At 41.8% G+C, this 22,389-nt stretch overlaps 1 protein-coding gene across 2 annotated transcripts in view; it reads right to left on the reverse strand.

The window, feature by feature from the left end:
- Nucleotides 1-22,250, reverse strand: part of crppa (CDP-L-ribitol pyrophosphorylase A) — a 149,296-nt gene extending 127,046 nt beyond the window's left edge. For both annotated transcript variants that reach the window (XM_084336385.1, XM_084336386.1), the window contains exons 1-3: nucleotides 21,958-22,250; nucleotides 20,587-20,863; nucleotides 4,722-4,871 (exon numbers count right to left, since the gene is read on the reverse strand). In XM_084336385.1, coding sequence (XP_084192511.1) covers nucleotides 4,722-4,871; nucleotides 20,587-20,863; nucleotides 21,958-22,187 — 657 coding nt within the window. In that variant the 5' untranslated portion in view covers nucleotides 22,188-22,250. The remainder of the gene's footprint in view (nucleotides 1-4,721; nucleotides 4,872-20,586; nucleotides 20,864-21,957) is intronic.
- Nucleotides 22,251-22,389: the final 139 nt, after the last annotated feature.

A 22,389-nucleotide genomic window follows, 5' to 3' on the forward strand; every position in this document is an offset into this window, starting at 1 on the left:
CGGAGAATTCTACATGGGACAAATAGAAGACTGGCCAAAGAGAGGTGAAACCGTCGAGTCTGACGGGGGGGTTACGAGAGGGTTGGGCACTGGGGACACCTCAGATTGAATCAGATTGCAGTCTCCCTAGATCACATAGAAGTTTGGGTCGAGGCGATGAGCTCATGAGGTTTAAGACAGTCAGGACTACAAAGGCAGAATCACGCTACCTGAGATTTTATACGTGGGCAATATTTTATCGAGCTATAAAAAGGGAGAGGGGGCTTTTCTCTCAGGGACCCTGGAACAGAGGAGACAAATGACAGGAGTAACACAGTCTTGGTGCTGCGGTAATTTAACCTTTAGTATTTTCCCCTGCTACAAAGCCCCTCACTGGGGACTGGATAAAGTGTCTCCCCTTTTGTCTTTTCACTCCTAAGTTCTGCCAGCCTCAATGGACGTCAAGCTGCAAATGTGCCGCTCTGGCAGATTTTTCACGAACATGTCCTACAGTGCTAACCTGACAAGACACCTTAGACTTTTCCCCACTTTTGATGGACTGAAGAGGAGGGGAGGAGGAGGGGAAAGGGGGGAAACACACTTTCAATCTCCCCTAAGCCTCTCTTTCACACACACCATCGTTTACTGTACATCTCTGCAGATTCGTCTTAATTTCCCCACCTCCACTGGCCTCGACACTGTAGTGTGAATTTGAGCTCATTTTCAGAAAAAGCCCAAAAGCCAAAACCAACAGGGCTCTCAAACAATGTGAGATTCACATGTGCCAGGAATAAAAATAACTACAGACAAATGGGGCTCCAATTGGAGACATACTTAAGGTCATAGCTCAAGGCTTCCTGTGTCCTTCAGAAACGCTGGTATCTGAATCACCATCTAATGGAGCCAAGGTTCAAATAGCAAATCCCTGAAGAGTCTGAAGTGTTTGAAAAAAGAAATGGGGAACATTTCAGCACCTCAACATTCATGTTAGGCAGGCCTGCGTAAGCTAGCCAAGTCTCACCAGTAAGCCCCCCCCCCTGCTTTGAGATAAGAATCAATGTACTTTGGGTTTTCGTCAGTGGGGAAATTTATTTTCCAGGTATCGGTTAAACCCTCTATATTACTAAAATCCTCAGGTTATACGTCAAGCATTGCCATATTATTTAACTTTTTCAAATGTGTACCATTATTTCCACCAAAACCTTTGTTTGAGTCTTGTTCAACAGACCAATCCGCCATAGTGTGCCACTGCACATTATGTCATCTGTTTCTCAGTCGTAATCGAGGCATAGTGAAAATGATAGCATCCCGCAAGCCGCAAACCCCTCAGCATGACACCCTGCAGGTTCTGGCACATCTGTGGAACAATGAGGAACTCTAGAGACTGGGTGTGATGTATGGGGAACCGCAAAGTCCTTTGTCACCGCATGACAGAATTATTTTCCAGAGCATAAATCTCAGAAAATGATTTGAGACCTTTTTAAAGAAATTATTTGACATGGGAGTTAGCGACACAAACTCACACGAATGGAATTGAAAAAGTTCTTTATTCAATTCAATTTCGATTCTTTATATATATATGTGAGGATAGCGTGTCGCCAGTCGTATCATAATGGCATCAACTGTAGTGCTTCGAACATGCTCTTTTGAAAGTGCACCATCTTACATATTGGTGAACTCACACTGCATAACACTCCCAATCCCAGAAGTCCTACCCTGGACAATCCCATCATTGCTGCATCCATCAAGTATTTCAGAGGGGAAAGAATGTACATTTAGACAGGGACAGTGATGTAGTGGTGAAATAAAATATAATAAACTATCTAATCACTAAGGCCGTCCTCGACTAAAGGATTTTTTAGTTGTCTAAATAGTCATAAGTCAACTAATCAATTTGTTGATTTCATTGGTAAATCTGTACAATGTTGAGTTTCTCACATGCACAGGAGGACCTCTTTAAATCGAATGCTTACCAGAGATGTGCTTATTATTTTTAGATGTGACTGGCGATAACTCACTATCACTCACAGCCCTTTCACACCCGTAGGGCTCCGGTTCAGGCTCCGTTCTGGAGCCTCTGAACCTTGGTGCTTTCTGGCGAACCAGCCCGCATTTAGACCTATTTAAAATAACCAACGTTCCACCTTCCTCCGTCCTCCGTCATCAACGGGGGGGCGTTACTCAGGCAAAAATAAACACAACAGTGACAAAATGTGCCATGTGTAAAACAGCTTCAAAGGTTCGGCATTGGATCTGCACCATACTGATCCATTCAACAGCGATTTGCGATTGATCTCAAAATTAGATTTGATTCAAATGTATTGTCATTATACAGCACAAGTACAATACACCATCCAACCAGAGTGGATAAATAAATGCTCCAGGAATAAATAAATGCATAAATGAATGAAATAAGAAAAACTTGTCAAGAGCCAATCGCGCAGTTTAGTATTGACATTACTAAATGAGATGTCATGCTAATATGTCATTTTCTACAGTAATAATAATAATAATAAATAATACATTTCATTTGAAGCGAGAAGCGCCTTTCTCAGACTCAAGGACAATGTACAAGGAGAGAGAAGCTATATAAAAGAAAGAAAAAAAGAAAAAAAAACAAGTAAGATAAAAAGCAAGGTGCTGTCCAATTGGATGAAGTGGTAACAAGAAAGTTAACAAAAAACTAAAACAAAAAACAGAAAACAGAAAACAAAAAACTAGAGGACTTACTACTGTAATACCTAATAAAACAAGTAATTTGAATAATAGAAGCCTACTTTGCTGGAACGAATAATTTCGCACGTATACTGTGAGCGCGTGCGTGCATGTGTGTGTGTGTGTGTGTGTGTGTGCTGAGGCTGCCTTACTAAGCCGTTTCTCCACGCATTTATTTATCCACTCTGGTTGGATGGTGTATTGTACTTGTGCTGTATAGGGCTGACCTAGGGCTGGGCGATATAACGATAACGATCGCGATATATTTTAATAATCGATATCGAATATCGAAATTAAAAAGAAAATCGAAAAATCGTTTTTTTTTTTGACCTGCAACAGGGCAGTTTTAAAACCAGAGACAGTGCACAGACTTGTCTTTCTTGCCTGCAACTTAAAGTAATGGCTTTGCTTGTCCAAATGACAATACTGACCAAATTGAGATTTATTTTTCTCTTGTCCATTTATTTTGTTTGCTTTCTAATTTAAAATACAGTTTGAAACCGTCTGTACACAGTAGGCTATGTGTGCTAGCAGAACTAGACTCCAGTCACGAGTCACGGTGCACACCAAAAAAGCGCCAAAAGATCGAAAATAAACTAGCAGAGCCAGAACTGTTCAACTCCCCTGGAGCCACAGCCAGCAGAGAAGCCGGTTTACTTTCGCTTTTAAACCAGCTGCAGCCTGAGAACTGGAGTGTGAGGGGATGTAACACTAAAGATGGCGGCAATGACAAAGAATTGCTGCAAAATAAACATACATCTGTTGTTTAAAAAAAATATATATATATATACTTTTATAACAATTTCGATAATTATCGATATCGAGAAATATGATAACATTATCATATCGTTATCGCGATATGATTTTTTTCCATATCGCCCAGCCCTAGGCTGACCCCTATTAGTCGATTAGTCGATTTATTTTTTTTATTTTTCATACTTTCCAAAAGAAAAGAAGCCTAGAAGCGTGGCTAACGCTAATTGCACGCATACCAGAGGCTAACTGCCTACGAAAACAGGCACAGAGGCACTGAAAGAGGATTTCACCCATCTAATGAACACACTAGACTAGACAAATATCAAGATGTATCCATCAGTGGACCAATTGCATGCTTTTGCAGAGGACAAGAAGCATTCAGTCGACTCCTTCAGACATTAAGCACCCCCCACAGCCCAAATGGAATGATACAAAAGAAAAATTTAATTAAATTATTATTATTTTTTTAATATTATACTTTTTTTTATTTATTTTTTTTAGTCTACCAATAGTCGACTAACAGGAAATTTTGGCCAATCATAGTCGACCATCCAAATCCTTAGTCGGGGACAGCCCTAGTGCTGTATAATAACAATACATTTGAATCTAAGCTCATTTTGAGATCAGTCGCAAATCGCTTCCGCGCTACCTGTTGAATGGATCAGCACGGCAATGCCGAACCTCTGCTATTTGCTGATTTCGCTTGTCTTCACAGCCTAGAATATGACACGCCCACTGATGATGTCACGGTTCGCAAGGAAAAACCAACTATTTTTCGGTTCCAGCTGAGAACCAACTTTTCAGGTTCAGAACCAATTATTTCCGGTCTGAACGCTCCGGCCGGTTCAAGATTAGGTTCCGGAACCGGAACCTAAACGGAGCCCTGCCGGTGTGAAAGGGCTATCATTCACCAACGCAGTAACTCACTCACGATTAGCCGCTATGCCCCTAGTGGCAGTTCACTGGAAATGCGCTTTGTATAAAGTGCATCACATCTATCGACATGTTCAGGAAATAATCATTCAGCATGGGTTAAAAAGACAATTCTAAATCGAATAATAGACTAACAAAGATCAACAAAGACCAAACCAATAGATGTACTCATGGACTATGAGGAAGCAACACTACCAATCACCAATAAGTGGTAAGACAAACAACTGGTAAAGTGAGGGAGAAGGGGAGGGAGGGAGAGAGGGAGAGAGAGAGAGATATCAAAACATTGGTAAACTACATGGGCTAAGCCGGGTAAAGAGTATTGATACATCCCCTACCCTTTGATAGGCCTGATAGATGACATCATAGAGGAATCCCTGGGGCATCTCGCTGGCCCTGTACTTGGCTCTCTCCAGAGAATGGTCCAGATAGCCCTCTGATGTGGTCGCTATCACCGTGGAGACAAGAGGACGGATAACTCCCGCTGCCTTTTGGGAAATAATATACAGAGGTTTGAAACAAACAAGAATCTTAGACACAATAATTAGTTAGTAGTTTTGTTATTGGCAGAAGGGTGACTTAAGAGAGTGGTTAGAGACTGTCCTATAACCACAAGATCAATCCCCTGTGACATCCAATGTGTCAAAGTGTCCTTGAGCAAGACGCTTGAAACTGTACTCACTGCAGAGGTGCTATAAAAATGGCCAACGCTGTGCTCTGACCCCCTTAACTCATTGGACGCGAGTATAGTCGGGTTAACTCGCCATCGCTTGAGCGATGTATAGTATAGTCGGGTTTTAATCGCCATTTCTTTTATTAGCGATATCCATTCATTTTCATCCATCCAACCTGATGTTCCCATGTTGGAAACAAGTCGACAGACTTTCACATGTTATCCTTGTACCCCTTGTTTTTATACTATTGTATAAATGGTATGTACTAAATAAAAATCAAATCAATCAAATCAAATCGTTATCGTTGGGAATGGGTCTGAGCTCGCAAAAGGGCAAATACCGCCGCCTATCGTCTCCCGGATGGTATTGCACATCATTGGATTGGATTGGCTGGGGATGTGCATCAAAAGTCCGGTCCGGGTTTTGCTTCTCGGGCATGCAGTATCATTGTACCATGTTGACTGGGGGGACTGGGAGCAGCGTGGATTATGTGTCTTGGACTATAACGTTGGATCAATAGGAGGTGTAGTGGTTACGTCATTTTCGTTTTTTCCTGTTCCACCCTCTGTTCTACTTAATGCATTTCCCCATTGACCATTTCTAAATCAGCTCGTTTTAGATACCGTAAATCCTCTAATAGTGGAGGGTACTCGAATAAAGGACGGGCCTCTTATATAAGACAGGGGTTTGATACATGGAGACAAATACAGGCCGGCTTTTTTTTTTCTTTTTTGTGCCGTGATATAGAATGAGATAAACTCTTGCCAATGCAAATTAAGTGCTGCCTCCCGCTACACTGACTACCGGTACATTAATGTTTCCCCTCTCGCTGGCGTTAGCTAACGTCGTCACATCTAGATCTGTGGTGTCGGCTGGACGACACCGGCTTTGTTTAGCAAACATTAACGTTTGCTATCTATATGGCGTTGTCCAGTCGGCATCACAGATCATGATGGCTATGACAGCGTCAGCTAAAGCCACTGCATGTTATCATCAACTCGATTCGACTGAGGTAGTCGAGAAGGTAGGTACCACACGCTAAATCGTCCCCGGACCCCGCAACCTATAGACAGTTCCAACTTCAGTGTGTGAATTACGTTAATCCACCACAGTTTCACCCTGACAAAGCAAATACTCATGTGATCTGTATATGTTTATGTCTAAATAAAATCAATCAATCAATCAATCACAATTACAATTGGCCAGTTTGTGAAATGAAGGCCTGCCTCTTATATAAGCCTCTCTCTAATAAAGGCCGTGCTCTTTGCAGCTGAGGTAAATACAAGACCCGTCCTATATTTGAGGATTTACCGTAAATAAAGCATTAATGTTGGCATGGTGTACCTTTCTGTGCGTATTTATCCACAATCTATAGCTCAACATGAAAATATTCGCAATTAATCGTAAATGTAGCTAGGGCATACACACATTAGGAGATGTTTTCAACAAACAGGGTTTTTGTAGTTATGAGGAAATACACAAAATTGAATCTCACCAGTTCCACATATTATTTTTACGCACAGTTATTGTTATGTTTGAAGGCTCATGGTGTCCCATTAAGGATACCAATTGAACACCACAGATACCACAAATTCTTCTATGAAAGAGAGACATCGAGAGGTTTTGTATCAGATTTTTATCATCAATTACTAACGTCCTCGTATGAAATCCTCCACCTAGACTCAATCTGGAGGAGGGATATACCAGACCTGGAAATAAATTTTGATTGGCAAGAAGCCTGGGCAAATGTTCGACTTGCATCACGTAACCCGGACCATCAACAAATCAATCTTAACTATATTCATAGGACATACCTGACTCCCATAAGACTGAACAGAATGGGTCTTAAACAAAACTCCAGATGCTCCTTATGTACAAATGGGGATGAGGGTACATTTATGCACATGTACTGGGATTGCCCACCAGTTAAGATATTCTGGAAAGAAGTGACCCAGCAATTATCAAATCTCTTAACTCTGAATATACCTGTACACCCATGGCCGCCTAGTTATAGTTGAAAGTGGGGGTGCAAGTTTTTTTTTTATTTTTTAGTTTTTTTTACATTTTTTTTTTTTTTTTTTTTTTTGGTTTGGAGGGGGCAGATTTTTTTACATTTAATGAACACCTGTATGTGCAATTTCCTGCAATATAGAGCCTTCAATCTTGACCAAAATAAAGCTGCTCTTTTCACTATAAAACTCAGTTTATATTGCAGTATGATAGCTATAATAATAATAACTTCACTGCGAGGGCTCTTTTAGCTAACGCTAGCTAGGCACGTATGATAGCCAATTACTATTATAATAATAATAATAATAACTTTCCCATCCTCCCAAAGCCCCTCCAGCCCCGTTCACATCCGCAGCACCAACAACAACAACAACAACAACTAATTGACGCTATCAATAGCCCCAGTGAGCGCGGCGGCTGAATGAATGAAAACTTTATTTAACAGATTGCAGAATGGGTACAATACAGTACGGCTCAATACACACAATTGTTAAGGGGATGCAGACCAGAGAAAGACGTTCGTCTTGTTTACATCAGGGTCCCCTTTCGTGACTGTGCTGCACCGAGTGAATCCACAGTCACTTGCTCCTCAATGGGAAACCAACCTAGATTTACCATGAAGGACTGGTTCTGGCCGAACCGTTCGTTATACAAGTATCACAGAGACATTACAAAGGTGCTCACAGTTGCACGAGGGGTTCGCACAGAGATACGGGATGGTTTGAAAGCTCGGCGTTGCTAATAAATATTTTTTATATTTTTTTATAAACTGCTCAAAGCGGCATTATTTCCGCCGTTGGGTGATCACAGCGCCTGCGCACCATCCTGTATCTCTGGATTCACTCGGTGCAGCAGCGCCGAGGCTCACCATACGAGAAATATTCAGTTTCAATCTGTTTGCGCATTTAGTATACAGTCACAGTGTTCGACTTACGTGATGATTTGCTCCATTTTGATGTAAACGCCGAAGAATAATCCTCACGAGTCACAATGTTATCCAATATCCAGCCTGAATTTTTCAAACGCTTTCGAAAAAGCCGCCTCCCCCAACATGTCGTATACGTCATGCCGACGAACCGTGGCCCGTGGGCACTGGATCAAACCATTAAAGTGGGGGGGTCACACAATCTTTGGAAACTTAAAAACTTGCTATTAAGTGTCATTGCGTATTATTAATTTGATTGAAATTACGTAGTTATGGTTCGATAAGATTTATATATTGGGGGGGATATTTATATCATATGATATGATCAAAAAGTGAGGGAGCAAAGAGACAAGCTTGCTCCCCCAAGTTCAATAGTCCTGGAGCCCGTGCATCGTCTGCTCCGTTAAGTGGGCGCCTATGTGTACACCCCTCTGTATTACTGTTGAATGATGTTTTCGAGTTTGCAGTCCCTATACAGCTAAAGAGATTGGTTTTATCTGGTATCACAGTGGCTAAAAAGCTGATAGCATCACGATGGTTTCAACCGGAAAAATGTGCCGGAAGGTCTGGATTCTTACATATCTCGAAGTGATTTATCTAGAAATATCTACAGCAAGAATTTTGGGTCTCAGTGAATCCAAAATTACAAGGTGGCTAGAAGTGGTGGAGAGAATAAAAACTAGCATTTGAATGGTAGTGCCTGGTTAGGAGCGAAGGATGATGGATGGATTATCCAATGGGGGGGCCCGGGGGGGGGGGGGGGAGCGAGCGAGGTATTAGATAGCAAGGGTATTAGATAGCAAGTATTAGGTGTATACCTTGTATATTACATTTATTTAAATGGTAATTTCATTGGATGTGCACTGTTAATTAATGCTTGTATATCTAATTTTATGTTGTCATGTTTATGTTTATGTGTTTGTTTAAAAAATTATAAAAAAAGAAAATATAAAAAAAAGAAAATGTAGCTTGGGCTGACCTTCAAAGCTTTTTTTGGCAATCGAAGCTTCGGGGCCAAGCTTCGATTTTAATTCGAAGGTTCGAAAAAAAATATATAATAATAATAATTTAATATTTTTTATTTTTTATTTTTTATCTTATGTTGTGGGACTTGTACAGCACTTTGGTAAACTTTGTTGTTTTTAAATATGCTCTATAAATAAAGTGGATGGGATTAATTAACATGACATGACATTACATAATTATGTTGCAACCTTCGTCTATCAAGCAAACAATTATATAAATATTTATATGTAGTTGATAGAGACAATGGCAGAATTCGACTTAATTAAGCACGTTTTATTAAGACATATTTTTATATGGGTCGGGACACCACTTTGGCGTCCGCAGTCTTGCAGCGATTTATGCCTCAGAGGACAGCGGTTTGTTTACAAACCTATGTACTTTCTAAGAGATATATATATCATTTATAGTATTGCTATCTGTCCATTCTCATTGTCACTTGAGTGCATAAACCGTGCCTTCATAATGGCTTAAAGAAAATAAAAATCCATCGGTTGGTTGTCATTTTATAGCGTCGTGAATATAAGCTTTATCGCGCTTTTCGTCTAGTCTTTTTTCCAGGAAGCTAGAAAATAGGCTAAACGTTGGCGCCGTTATATCAAACGCCATTTCTCCTGTATATATACGAATGAAATAAAACAAACTGCGTAGCATCCGGACTATTACAGAGCATCTATGAATGAAATGGGGGCGGCAGGGAACGCCAATTAGTATTATTGATTAGCAATATAGTGTGCGTTCAATCAGCCATGTTCACTGATCATCACGTTAGGTTTTAAAACAATGTCCAATCCAGCTGTAATTTGGGGGAATAGTGTCCTACCGTCAGGCCATGTGATCGCCGGCAGCATTTCTTCATTAGTCATCGGATTCTGGTAGATCGATATGTACATTGGCTAATCATAAATCCCATTATTCCAGGCTGAAAAATACATTCTGTAACTGGATCAAAGATGGAGGGTCTTCGTTTGGAATCGAGGCTCATATGATCCGCCCACAGGACTGTAAAATAATGTTTTTTTTTAAATCCCCTCAATGATACTGCAGTGGAGCGATGGCGCCCCTAAGCGGATCTGACGGTAGTGCATGTTTCGAAAATCAAATATGTGGGTAGGTAATGGATCTCGATAGCGGACGTTAATAGCGTTATGAATATGGAATAAAACAATAACAACTTGCCACGAGTATATACATGGCTCTGGTCCACAACGCATGGAATCGAAACACGTATATACTCGTGGACGGACGGCATAGTGTTAAAAAAACAGCACAATGAACACAAGTCTGTCCGACATAGTCTTAAATAACAAACGGCATTGCTTCGCTTCTTCGTCGACATGTCTGCTGCACATGTCCTTGTTGTTTTCAACACATAATCTCCACGTGCTTGTTGTAGAGAGGTGGAGTCGAGGCGCCGCTTACTTTCGTTTAATTGGAATGGAGGCGGGAAGGCGCCGCTTACTTTCGTTTCATTGGAATGGAGGCGCAAGATTTGAGGAAAAAATACAAATAAAAAAATGTATTAAAACACATTTATTTATTTATTATTCTTATTATTTTTTTACTTTTTTATGTTCGAAGCTTGTGCCATCAAACGAAGCTTCGAACCCTAAAGGTAGCAAAATAACAACGTTTATGTTTTCGTTCGCTGGGAAACTACACTATTTGTCGCTGCTGACTGACGTCACAGCGTAGCCTCCTGCCTGTAGTCACAGACCTAGGATCAGATTTCACTTAAATTCCATAAGCTTAACAATTCGTACAATGGGGAAATAACTGACCCTGAATCTGTGGCTAGTATCTGTTTCACCCAACAATAGTGCTCCAGTTATCATAACCATTTATCTCTAAAGCTAACCACTATTTGTAAAAGCCACAACCACGTTACCATATTTGTATTTATAATTTAAATCGTATAACGTTATTTCGCTGCATATTAAATCACTGTAAATACTAATTGTAATATTCATGCTTTGAATATATCTTTACTATATTATTCATGCTGTGAATATATCATTTACGACAGGCGCGCCAGGCGCACCTTGCTTATGTATACCTGACCAGGGGTCCTCACAGGCAGTTGGCTGCCAGCCGTGAATGGAGTTACACTCATGCTGAACGATGCTTACCTTTGAATAAACATATAAATGTTATCTCCTCGTCCTGAAGATTATTCTATTTAATCGAATAAGACACTAATGTAAATCATTGTTTCGTTGTACATATTGTGTATAGTTTATAACGTTATTGTTTTTTACATAACGTTAGTAGCTAGCTAGCTTGCTAGCCGGCATTCCCAAAACTCCTCAAACATTCCCAGATTTAAAATGGTTCTCTCCTCTTTGTATACGTTTGTCCTCACAAACAAAGTATTCTGCCAGGGAACTTATGGACACGACAGTAGTAGTAGTTATAAGGTTTTTGAGCTTGTAACGTTGATGAAGAATGATGATGAAATACGTGACATGTAGCTAGCTAGCTTGCTAGCCGGCATGATGCGTGTGCAGTGCTTGCCCCACAGGTCTGAGAAGAGCACATTTTACTCGTTCCCGAAACTCCTCTACATGCCCCTATTTAAAATGGTTCACGACAGTAGACATAATGCTAATGTCTAGTACGTTTAGCGGGGTAACGTTAACGTTAGCTAGCTAGCTATGTATCAGCTTGCCGTGACGTGAGGTAGGCGACAGCTGCCTACTTAACAACAGGCTGCCTACTGGTAAATGTAGTTCTTTTTTTACGACAAATTAAAAACGTTATAACTACCTTTATTTCAACCAAAAATGCTTAAACAATAATGTTAGTGGTAGAAGGGAACTCATTTTGTGCAAAAATGGAAAGCTTGCCAATGTTCATGCGGCAGAATTGTTACAATAGCCGATAATCCATTTTCCCAATGATAAATCCCTATACGGGTGGAACAGCCAGTGACGTCAGACTACACCTCCCTATGGATGCGATCGATATTTGGAATGGCGATCAGGAATTGGATTAATCTTTTTGCAGAACATCTGATGTGAGGTAAGGACTCTATGTTACCAGTCTTGGGTTAATCAGATGTTTTTTTCATAGCGATCACAACGTGTGTGTGTGTGTGTGTGTGTGTGTGTGCGTGCCGTTGGCGCTGAGCAAGGCACGGATAATGGATTTTTCAGTCCACTTTTGCATCGTGCATAAGAACACAACCAGGGGAGGAAATTAGGCCACTTTACTGGCCAAATGCTAGTATTTTTTACGTTTGGCTGGTAAAAAAAATCAGATACCCGCCAGTTGGCTGGTAAGCCAAAAAGTTAGTTTCCTCCCCTGCTGGCGAGTATACAAAAAAATAAAACATTCTGCAATCACTGCACTGGCAAACGGTGCGCGTCTTCTGAGTGTTCGCTTTAGTTGACAGTGCCACGAGAGCACTGCACAAGACCACCCGCGGACATATAATGTTTAATAAACGTTTGCGCAGTACTGGCCAACCCGCGGACATATAATAATAAAAGTCCCGTGGTACTAGGCTAGCCATCAGGAGCACTCGCAAACAGATAACGTTAAACACAGCAGAAGATGGAAAACAGACAGACTGACCAACGGGGAACTGCATCCAACCCTAGTACAACCCTCGAGTATAAGTTACTAAGGACACATTTAAATCACAGAGGTGTAATGTTAGTCTACTGGAACTGTATACAGTCAGTGGTTAGCTTCTAGTTAGCGTTTTAGTTATAGCTGCTTGCTAGCTAACGTTAGCCCTGTGTGCTCAAAGCAGCCAGCTAGGTGTATCTGTTATGACTATAATGTTTCCAAAAAAGCACCGGACTACGACGTAAGGTTAGACATTTTATTTCATGCTCAAAAGCCCCTGGCTTGCACATCGCAGTCACGAAAGGGGCTAGCTCAACCAGTGCACTGTGCACAACAGCACACCAACCCAACTGACGTTACCACAACACTTGACGGTACTTCACAGCACTGTCGTAAGACCACTGTGCTGTCTTAAAGGCACAGTGTGCCTACCCAGATGCATACACAACATTGACGCGGCTTGACATACAAAGAAGTAATTATCACAATTAGCGATTTTTTTTGTCTGGTAAAAAAAATCAGATACTGGCCAGTTGGCTGGTAAGCCAAAAAGTTAGTTTCCTCCCCTGAACACAACGATTCATAAATCAGCCGAAAAATTACAACATGTTTTGTGTATTCCACTAAAGGGCTATTATCGCGTATTTCTCTGGAATTACTAGAAATCTCCAAAACTATACTCGTATTCAAAATGGTATAAAACCGAAATGTACTGATGAAAAAACAATCCGTTTCGTACATGTTGACTGCAAGCAAGTCATTGATAAGCGACGGGTGTATTAGACCCATAGCCATAATTTAAGATATATTTTAAGCACTCGCAAATTTCCCTGTCCTCCCATTGATTAAAGCGCTGGCATGCTAGCCCTAATTTGGTCATATAGGCCCGGCGCTGAATGTGTTAAAGGCCAACTTGCAGGTTGTATTTTTGTTCAATAAACAATGTGACTAGGCCAACGCTGACTTTCATGAAGAGGGGAAAAAAATTCTCGAAATTGACCTAGTTTTAGCGTTTTTATCACACATTTTGTTGACCAAACCACAAGCTCCACGCACATGCATATTTTAATTGCATGTTTCATAGCTTGCGTGTGTCATCTTAATGCTGACGTCACGTCAGGTGCAGGGCAGCGAGGGGCTCTGAGAGTCACAGGCAGGTAGTGGCAGGAAGCAGAGCCTTGCTACTACTAGCCGAGGAGTGATGAATGAAAATGTATCTGTTTCACCTAACACTATTGCTCCGTGATCATAGCCATTCATCTCTAAAGCTAACCACTATTTGTAACAGCCACAACCACGTTACCATATTTGTAATAATGTAAATCATTGTGTCGTTGTACATATTGTGTATACAATGTTAGCAAGTTTCAAGTTTCTTTAATAGTTGTCATACAGAAGTACAGAATACTTTTATACAAAATGCTTCTTACTGTTACGCTCCAGAGACTGTGCTAGACAAGATAAGTATGAAATAAAATAGTATAGCATGTAAAATAGAAGTAAAAATAGAGGTCACAGTGTTCAGTATAGACATATGTACAATGTTCGATGCAGAATAGAAGTAACTGAGTTACCATACAATATACAATATACTATGCATGTACTAATATACAATACTATATAGTGCAAAGCAGAAATGGGATGAGGTACAATTTAGGTACAATTTACAGTAAGGTGTACGAGTTGTAGTGCAAATCCTTTACCAATAAATATAAAGTGTGTTTAGGTGGTCTAAAGTGTGGAGAGTGGGTGCTGCAGTGTGTCGTTTGTTTAAAGTGAGTGTGTGCGTGTGGGTGTGTGTGCTGTGTGCATTTGATGGTTGTTGCATAGTGTTTATTGTTCGTTGAGTAGCCTGATGGCCTGGGGATAGAAGCTTCTTCTGAGTCTTTCTGTGCTCGCCTTGAGACTCCGGTATCGCTTGCCTGACCGCAGCAGTTCAAAGAGGCAGTTGTTCGGGTGGCTGGAGTCCTTGATGATTATCTTAGCCTTACCCCTGCACCGCTTGTTGTAAATGTTCTTGAGGGTGGGAAGCCCCCCTCCAATTGTGCGTTCGGCTGAACGTGTCACGCTTTGTAGTCTGCTACGGTCTTGTGCAGTGCTATTCCCAAACCAGGAGGTGATGTTGCCAGTCAGGATGCTCTCTATTGTACATGAGTAGAAGTTTTTTTTTTTTTTTTTTTTAACTTAATTTTTTAGCGTTTATCGCTTTTCTGGTCAAGCATGACCGACAGAAACAGGTTGAAATGGGATGTAGAGCAGGGGAAGACATTCTGAGAAATGACGGCGGGTCCGGGAATCGAACTCGTGTCCCCCAGATCCGTGACGAGCACGGTTTTCCCCGACGCGGAAATAGCGCCGAGATATGCGGTGAGCTACGGGAGCTCCCCTTGAGTAGAAGTTCTTAAGGATCTTCTGACTGACTTGGAACTTCCTTAGGCGCCTGAGGAAGTAGAGGCGTTGTCGTGCCTTCTTCACAACACTGTCAATGTGTGTGGTCCATGTCAAGTCCTCGGATATGTGGGCTCTGAGGTACTTGAAACTGTTCACTCTCTCAACCGGTGCCCCGTCGATGCTGAGGGGGCTGTAACGTAGCTTAGCTTGGTAGCCGCCGTTCTTGAAACTCCTAACAAAGCCCGAATTAAAATGGTTCTCTCCTCTTTGTATACCTTTGTCCTCACAAGTATTCTGCCAGGGAACTTATGGACACGACAATAGTAGTTATAAGGTGTTTGATCATTGTGTCGTTGTACATATGCACCGAGTGCAGCTAAAGAGGGCTATCCACCGAGTGCAGCTAAAGGGGCTATCCACCGAGTGCAGCTAAAGGGGCTATCGTATCAACATGCCGCAACGTGTAGCTAACGTAGCTTGCATGATGCGTGTGCAGTGCTTTGCCCCACAGGTCTGAGAAGAGGACCTGCGCATTTTACTCGTTCCCAAAACTCTTTTACATGCACAACAGTAGACATAATGCTAACGTTAGCGGGGTAACGTTAGCCAGAGCTATATAGCCAGCTTGATACTATGACCCGGGGATAAGGCGACAGCCCACAGACCAGTAGCACTGCTGTACTGAACAACAGGCTGCTTAGTGGTAAATGTAGTTATTTTTTTACGACATTAAAAACATTATAACTACCTTGTTTCAACCAGTTGTAGCTGGTCCATCAAAGTCTCCGACGATTAAACCCATTTGCGTCTTGTAAGGCGTCCATTTGGATCAAGGAAATAGCTTTCTGCACTCGTCAAAACTCCTTGTAGTGGATCAGAAGTAGGGGAAAGATACCAGACGTGACGTCATGGCCCTGATAGCTCTGATAAGCTTTTTAATTTGCTCGTGCATGTTATTCGTGCGTGGACCTTTTTAACCATTTCTGAGTGGCATTTCCGGCGTCAAATGGAAAAGAATAAATAATGAAATTATATACCAATGATGTAAACTACCCATAATTGAAGAGTAGGGTTTAACCTGCAAGTTGGGCTTTAAGTAAAATGCATAAATCAAATCTTCTCAGAGGCATATAAAAATAATCTCTCAAATAAAAAGGGACTAATAAGGTACCTCAAATTCAAAACGTGTTTCTTATGGAGAACATAAAAATAAATATGCAACAACAACAACTAAATCTATTTTGTTCTGAGGCTAACCGTTATAACAATAAACCCATCTCAAATAACACAGCTTGTGTACACAGTGCCTTTCCTTCCTCCATCGGAAATTCTTATTTTCATCTGACCGTGGCATGATTGAAGACAGAGTCCTCCATTAAGCACCGTCAGTGAGACAGTGCGGGCGAAAATGTATTGAAAGCAAACATGTGTTCCGTGTGTTACACATGTTAGAATCGAAATTAATCTGCTGCTCTTTAGTGGAGACGGACATTCTATCATGAGAGCCGGGAGAGAGGGGGGGGGGGGTTCTGGCAAGATAATGAAGACCAGACCGCGTGCTGTGAGAGTTCATCATGCACACACACATGCAGTACTACATACACACACACACACACACACACACACACACACACAAAGACCTCATCGAGACGCCGCGCTCTACGTCAAACCTTGTTCTATCCCGCAACCTGTGTGACCTGCATTCAGCGTCTTGTCACAGCAAGGGGAGGTTCAACTATGAATCATTAGGAAGCTAATCTGCAAAGCCGCTGTTCTGTACAGCCATGACAGCGGCCCACATGGTCTCCATCTATCATCGCCGCGGTCATGAATTAAACCCGTACCATCGGGAGGAACGTGTTCGACTAATCTGATAAGCAATCAATATAAAAGATGGTGTGACTGCGTGTGGGTTGGCACAGAGGGTTGAGTAGACTTTGGTTAGATGGAGTAGCAAGGTGCTCATATGAAGTGCATTACATATGAACTTGTATTATCTGTATCAGAAACAGAAGATATCCTGTGCGTACAGACAGTGGTGCTACACTCCTGGGTGCCAGCTGGTACAGGGTAAACCAAAGTCAACAAAGATATTATATTCCAGTGCACACCAGGATGCTATGTTAGCAATGGATTACATAAAAACAAAAAAGGTGCGAACAACGTGCTTCACCTGTCTTGCTTCGACAGGTTCGATCTATATGATATAATACTAGGGCTGCACAATTAATCGTATATTAAATCGTGATCGTGATTTTGACAGCCACGATTAATTAAACATGATCGAATGCAATATTGAACCATTCAATTTGGCCTAGGGATGGGCGTGAGTAAACGATTGCTCGCCGTTTCAACTGAACAAGTGTTTTTTGAGAGAACTCCGTTTCTTTTTTTTGGTTACCAAGTATGTCCACTAAAAGTGCTTGTTTTTGCCACTGGAACTGAAATCTCACTCTGAAAACCCACAAGGCATGAGTTGTTGCAGGAAGACAATAGTGGAAGCCTGAGAGAGTTGGAGAGGAGTAATGTTACTGTGAAAAGCTTGTTACGTTGGCACAGATTTTCTTTTTTTTAAAGCAGTTTGTGTTTGTGCATTTCCAAATTGTGCCAACAACATGTTGCTTACTTTGCATAGCGTTCATAGACTATTGATACGGACACGCTGAAGTTGTGGCTAGCTAACTGTTAACATTAGTTGTGCTATATTGACTCAAACACTACTGCTAGCCAAAGATGACATATCCTGTACCAAGAAATTAAGAATATGCGTTTCCATGCGTGGAGAGACCTGCTGCAGACCGAGTCGACGTAATGTAATTATTACAAATGGTAACATACTGTTTGACTGACGATAGGCATCATTGTGCGTTGATATTGCTGCCATACTCTTTATACGTTCTAAAAATAGATTTGCATAAATGAGTACGCGATCATTACTTGAGTAATTCATGCGATCATTCGACCTGGGAAAACATTACTCGTGCCCATCCCTAATTTGGACTGCCTGCTCCTCTATATCAAATCAAGGCTCCCCATTCCTCAGCTATATTGTCTGACCAATCGCAGATGTTGTTGTGCGCTGTGAGCCCTGTCCTCTTGTTTACGTCAGGAGCCTCAAACGAAGTTAGAGAAGAAATGAAAAGAACTGAAAACAGTTCTCAAGACAAGGTATTGGTAATTGGTTATTTTGTGGTAATCGTGCAGCCATAATATCTCTATCTACATGATGGAGCAAATCTGATGAAGCAAGAAATGCAAAGCACGTCATTTGCTACTTTCGTTTCCATGTAATCTATTCATCATCATCAACCTTTATTTATTCTCGAAATTACAATTGAGGTCACCCTCATTTTCAATGTAGACAAGACTTTACAGACATTTCAATGCACACATTTCTACAATATAACAATAATAAATATTAATAACTATCTACATAGTACTCTGTCCAGAGTGCACCACAGCAATTAGTATAAAAATTAACATAGGCATAAAATCAGCACACAAATTGACTAAATAAAAATATTTTGGTATTAGAATAGGTATAAAAGACAATAAAAGTAGTGCAATGTAAACGTGCAGATTTAAGAATAGGCATGAAATAAGTACAATAGTACAATGTCGCTCAAAGGCATGTGAACCCCCCCCGAACAGTGAGTCCCCCGAACACCTCACACATCAATCCCTACCACATCCCCATCCAAGACACACCCCCCGATAAAGCACACCATGACCGAAGGAAAATACAAACAGCCCGCGCGCCACTCACACCGCCATGCACGGCGATGGGAATGCCAACCCCGCGAGCCACTCCATCTACCCCGGCCCCGGCGCCCCTGCCACCACGAGGAAAACCAGCGAATACCACGCCCCCACCCCCAAACTCCACAGAGGAATGACAGGCCACGTGCCCCAGGACCCGCAGCCACGCCAAAGGAGACACAACTCCACACACTCAAGCAGACAGACACAACAGCGGCCAAACGAAAAGACATGCAGGATCGGGACGGTCCGAGATGGCACCGGGACCCCCGGGAAACCCCGAAACACAGCAGAAGCCACAGCGAGCCCCCCACAAAGTATCCTGGTGTGTTGGAATTAGTGATGCACCGATGTGAAAATTGTGGCCGATACCGATAACCGATATTAATATTGCTGTTCTGGACGATGCCAATATTTACCGATGTCGATATCTCTGTATAGAAAACACTTTTTTATGATAATCAAATAAAGAGCTATTTTCCAAAACGCATATTTTTTATTTAATTTTTTTTACTTTTGTAACTTATTTTCAGAAATGACTGATATTTTGAAAATATTAAAGCCAAAACATGCAAAAAGAAATAAAAAAAAGATTAAAAAAAATAATAAAAATATTTAATATCGGCCCTATCTTGATATCGGACCGATACCGATGTGTAAAAAGAACGGCCATATCGGCGGCCGATATATCGTGCGTCACTAGTTGGAATATATATATATATAATATATATATATATTTTTTTTTTACTCTGTATTATTTACCTATGAACTTGGAATATAGCTCGTCACCAATGCAAGAGGCTGCGGTCTCAACTCCCGGAGTCAGCATTGCCTTGGCTTGGGCTGATCGCTATACTAACTCGTTTGGCTGGGTTAGGGGGAGGGAAGCCATGGGTGGGAAACTGGCGTTGTGGCCAGCGACGCCTACAGGTCAGGTCTGGGCGCTTGCTCAGCGGAGGCAGGACTTGCGGAAGGCAGCGTGACCTCCCACGCGTTACACTTCACCAATGAGAGCCCCCGCTGCCAGGTGAGAAGAGAGCCACTGGCTGTCGCCGCACATGTCGGAGGAAGCGTGCAAATACTTCAGGGTTCCCTTGTACCGACCAGTAGGAGAACATGCCCACAACAACCAGGTAGGGGAGGGGGGGGGGGGAATTGGCACAACGACTAAAATTGGGACGGGGAGAAAACAGAGAAAAATCGGAGAAAGAGATACAAAAGAAATAGCAGAGTAAGATTTTTGATACTCGATAAGTAAATTTTTTCTTTTTTGAGTCATTTCCTGAAAAAGATCATGATAAGCACATCACTGGCTTCACAAATATACTTTGGTCTTGAATATGCCATAGAATTGAAAGGTTGAATTTGTGATGTCATCAAACAGCGACCTCTAGGCAGAAGAGCCCCTCTTGGTATTGCGCTTTGTTTACATATTTTGTTTTTGGCTGGTGTGTGGGTTGGATTTCAGTGGGATATAGAGTATAGAAGAGGGGTTGCTATTGCTGGCCACACCTCGGGCTCTGCCAAGAGAGGTCTGGACAAATTCACAGTGTTAATAAGTTACTAAACTCCAACCCACACTTCAGACCAAAACAAGAAAGTAATCAAAGCGCAATACCAAGTGTAGCTCTTTTACCTAGAGGTCGCTGTTGACACATTACAGATTCTACCTTTAAAAGGTGTCATTCTGATTCTGCATAATTGCAATCATTTGCAGAAGAATTTGGGAAATACGTTTACAGATTTGTTGATTCAACCAAGTGTTCGATTACTAGTTTACAAAATGCTGTGACTATTTAGTCAACTAAGAATTCCTGCAAAGTGTTTCAACCTGTATATCATACCTACCCCTTGCTCTTCAGCAGCCATGGCTATCTTGTGAAGGACATCCTCCTCCACGAAAGGCCGTACAGCATCGTGTATGATGACCACCTTTGGTTTGACGGGGGCCAGACCGGCCCCTCCCTCACCGAGGGCATGGATTCCATTGTATATAGACCTGTGGCGGGTAGAACCGCCTTGTACCACTCTTACTTTACTGTGATGGAAGCGCTGGATGATGTCCGTCATCAGATCCATGCTTTCTTTGGCAACCATTACAACGATGCTTTGGATCCATGGCACCCTGTTATAGAGACAGTGTGTACAGTCAATAATGTCTGCATTCTGGCTTGATCAATCATACAGGCCAGCCGTTTAGTTGCAGGATGGTATAGTAATACGTTTATCCACTTATCAGCTTAGGGTAAAAGTATTCATACTATTCTCAGGATCTTATGGCATGCATTTTCTACCAATAATATGGCACACTGCCATAAGCATAAACCCTCATAATTCGCTGTGACGGATGTGATTACGAACAGCATAACCAGTATAACCCTATCATCCTGAACGACCACAAAAAAGGGCCAGTTTGTATGATTTTTTTTTAATATCAAATACTTAATGCTGCACTGTGCAGTTGTTTTAACTTCTGAAAGGTCTCAATAAAGCACTGACAGATCTTTAGTATTGAATATTGTAAGCGTTACATGAGGAGAACTGGATCCCTGGAACACAGTTTGAAAGCAGAAAATGATCTGTTTGACTGTGGTGCTCCTACCCCTCCCACCTCAAACCACATTAACCATACAAAGAAACATCTTGTAGGCCAATGCTGGTTCACTTTGTTTGAAGGGGTTATCATTTTGATTTGTGTTGCTGAGATTAGAAACATAATTCAAGCATTTGAAACGTATTATTGAGGAGGTTTTAATGAACATGGTGCAAAATCTAAACACCACAGAAAGATAACATACTGTACCAAATAAGTCTGACAACAAAAGCACTATATAAAGCTTATATTGTCTATAGCACCAATGAATAGGCTACCTAGTGTTTTACATCTTGAACATTAAAAATCTAGTGGTGATGTGTGTGCGAGAGAGAGAGAGAGAGAGAGAGAGAGAGAGAGAGAGAGAGAGAGAGAGAGAGAGAGAGAGAGAGAGAGAGAGAGAGAGAGAGAGAGAGAGAGAGAGAGAGAGAGAGAGAGAGAGAGAGAGAGAGAGAGAGAGAGAGAGACCTTCTGTCTTGGTGAGGCATGTGTTTACATGTGGCTGTCTAGCTGGACCACCTGTGCAGCAGTGTAGCCCGTCCGTTATGGCGTAGCTATGTCGGGGAATAACTAAGCGATATTGAATACATACACATTGCAATATGACACTTTCAACATTAGCCTACCTCTCGAATGCTTGGATTGTGTAGCTTATAAGCGGTCTATTGAGAAACGTGCAGAACTGTTTTGGCGTCTGTAGCCCCGTTCTCTCTCCGGTGCCACCGGCTGGGAGAACCACGGCGACCGAGAAGTCTATGCAGCGCTTCCCGTCTCTGTGTTTACTCAACCCGGTCTCACAGGTTGAGAAAGTCCCTGGCTCGCCGGGCCTGTCCATGTCACCGCTATCTCCTTGCATGTTTTATACCAGTTATTTCATTTAAAGTGAGCTCATTCCTAGCCATGATAGTGGGTTATCCATCTCTCCACGCACCGCCCACATTTCGGCGGAGTTTTGACTGACGTCGTGCGTGACGCGCACTAGCTGCTGTTGTAGCCACTAGTGCTTCTCGCGTGACGTCACTCAGAGAGCATGCTCATTGCTGTGATAGGCTATCAAG

This window comes from Notolepis coatsorum, assembly GCF_963971535.1.
Source record: "Notolepis coatsorum genome assembly, chromosome: 19".
Lineage (NCBI taxonomy): Eukaryota > Metazoa > Chordata > Actinopteri > Aulopiformes > Paralepididae > Notolepis > Notolepis coatsorum.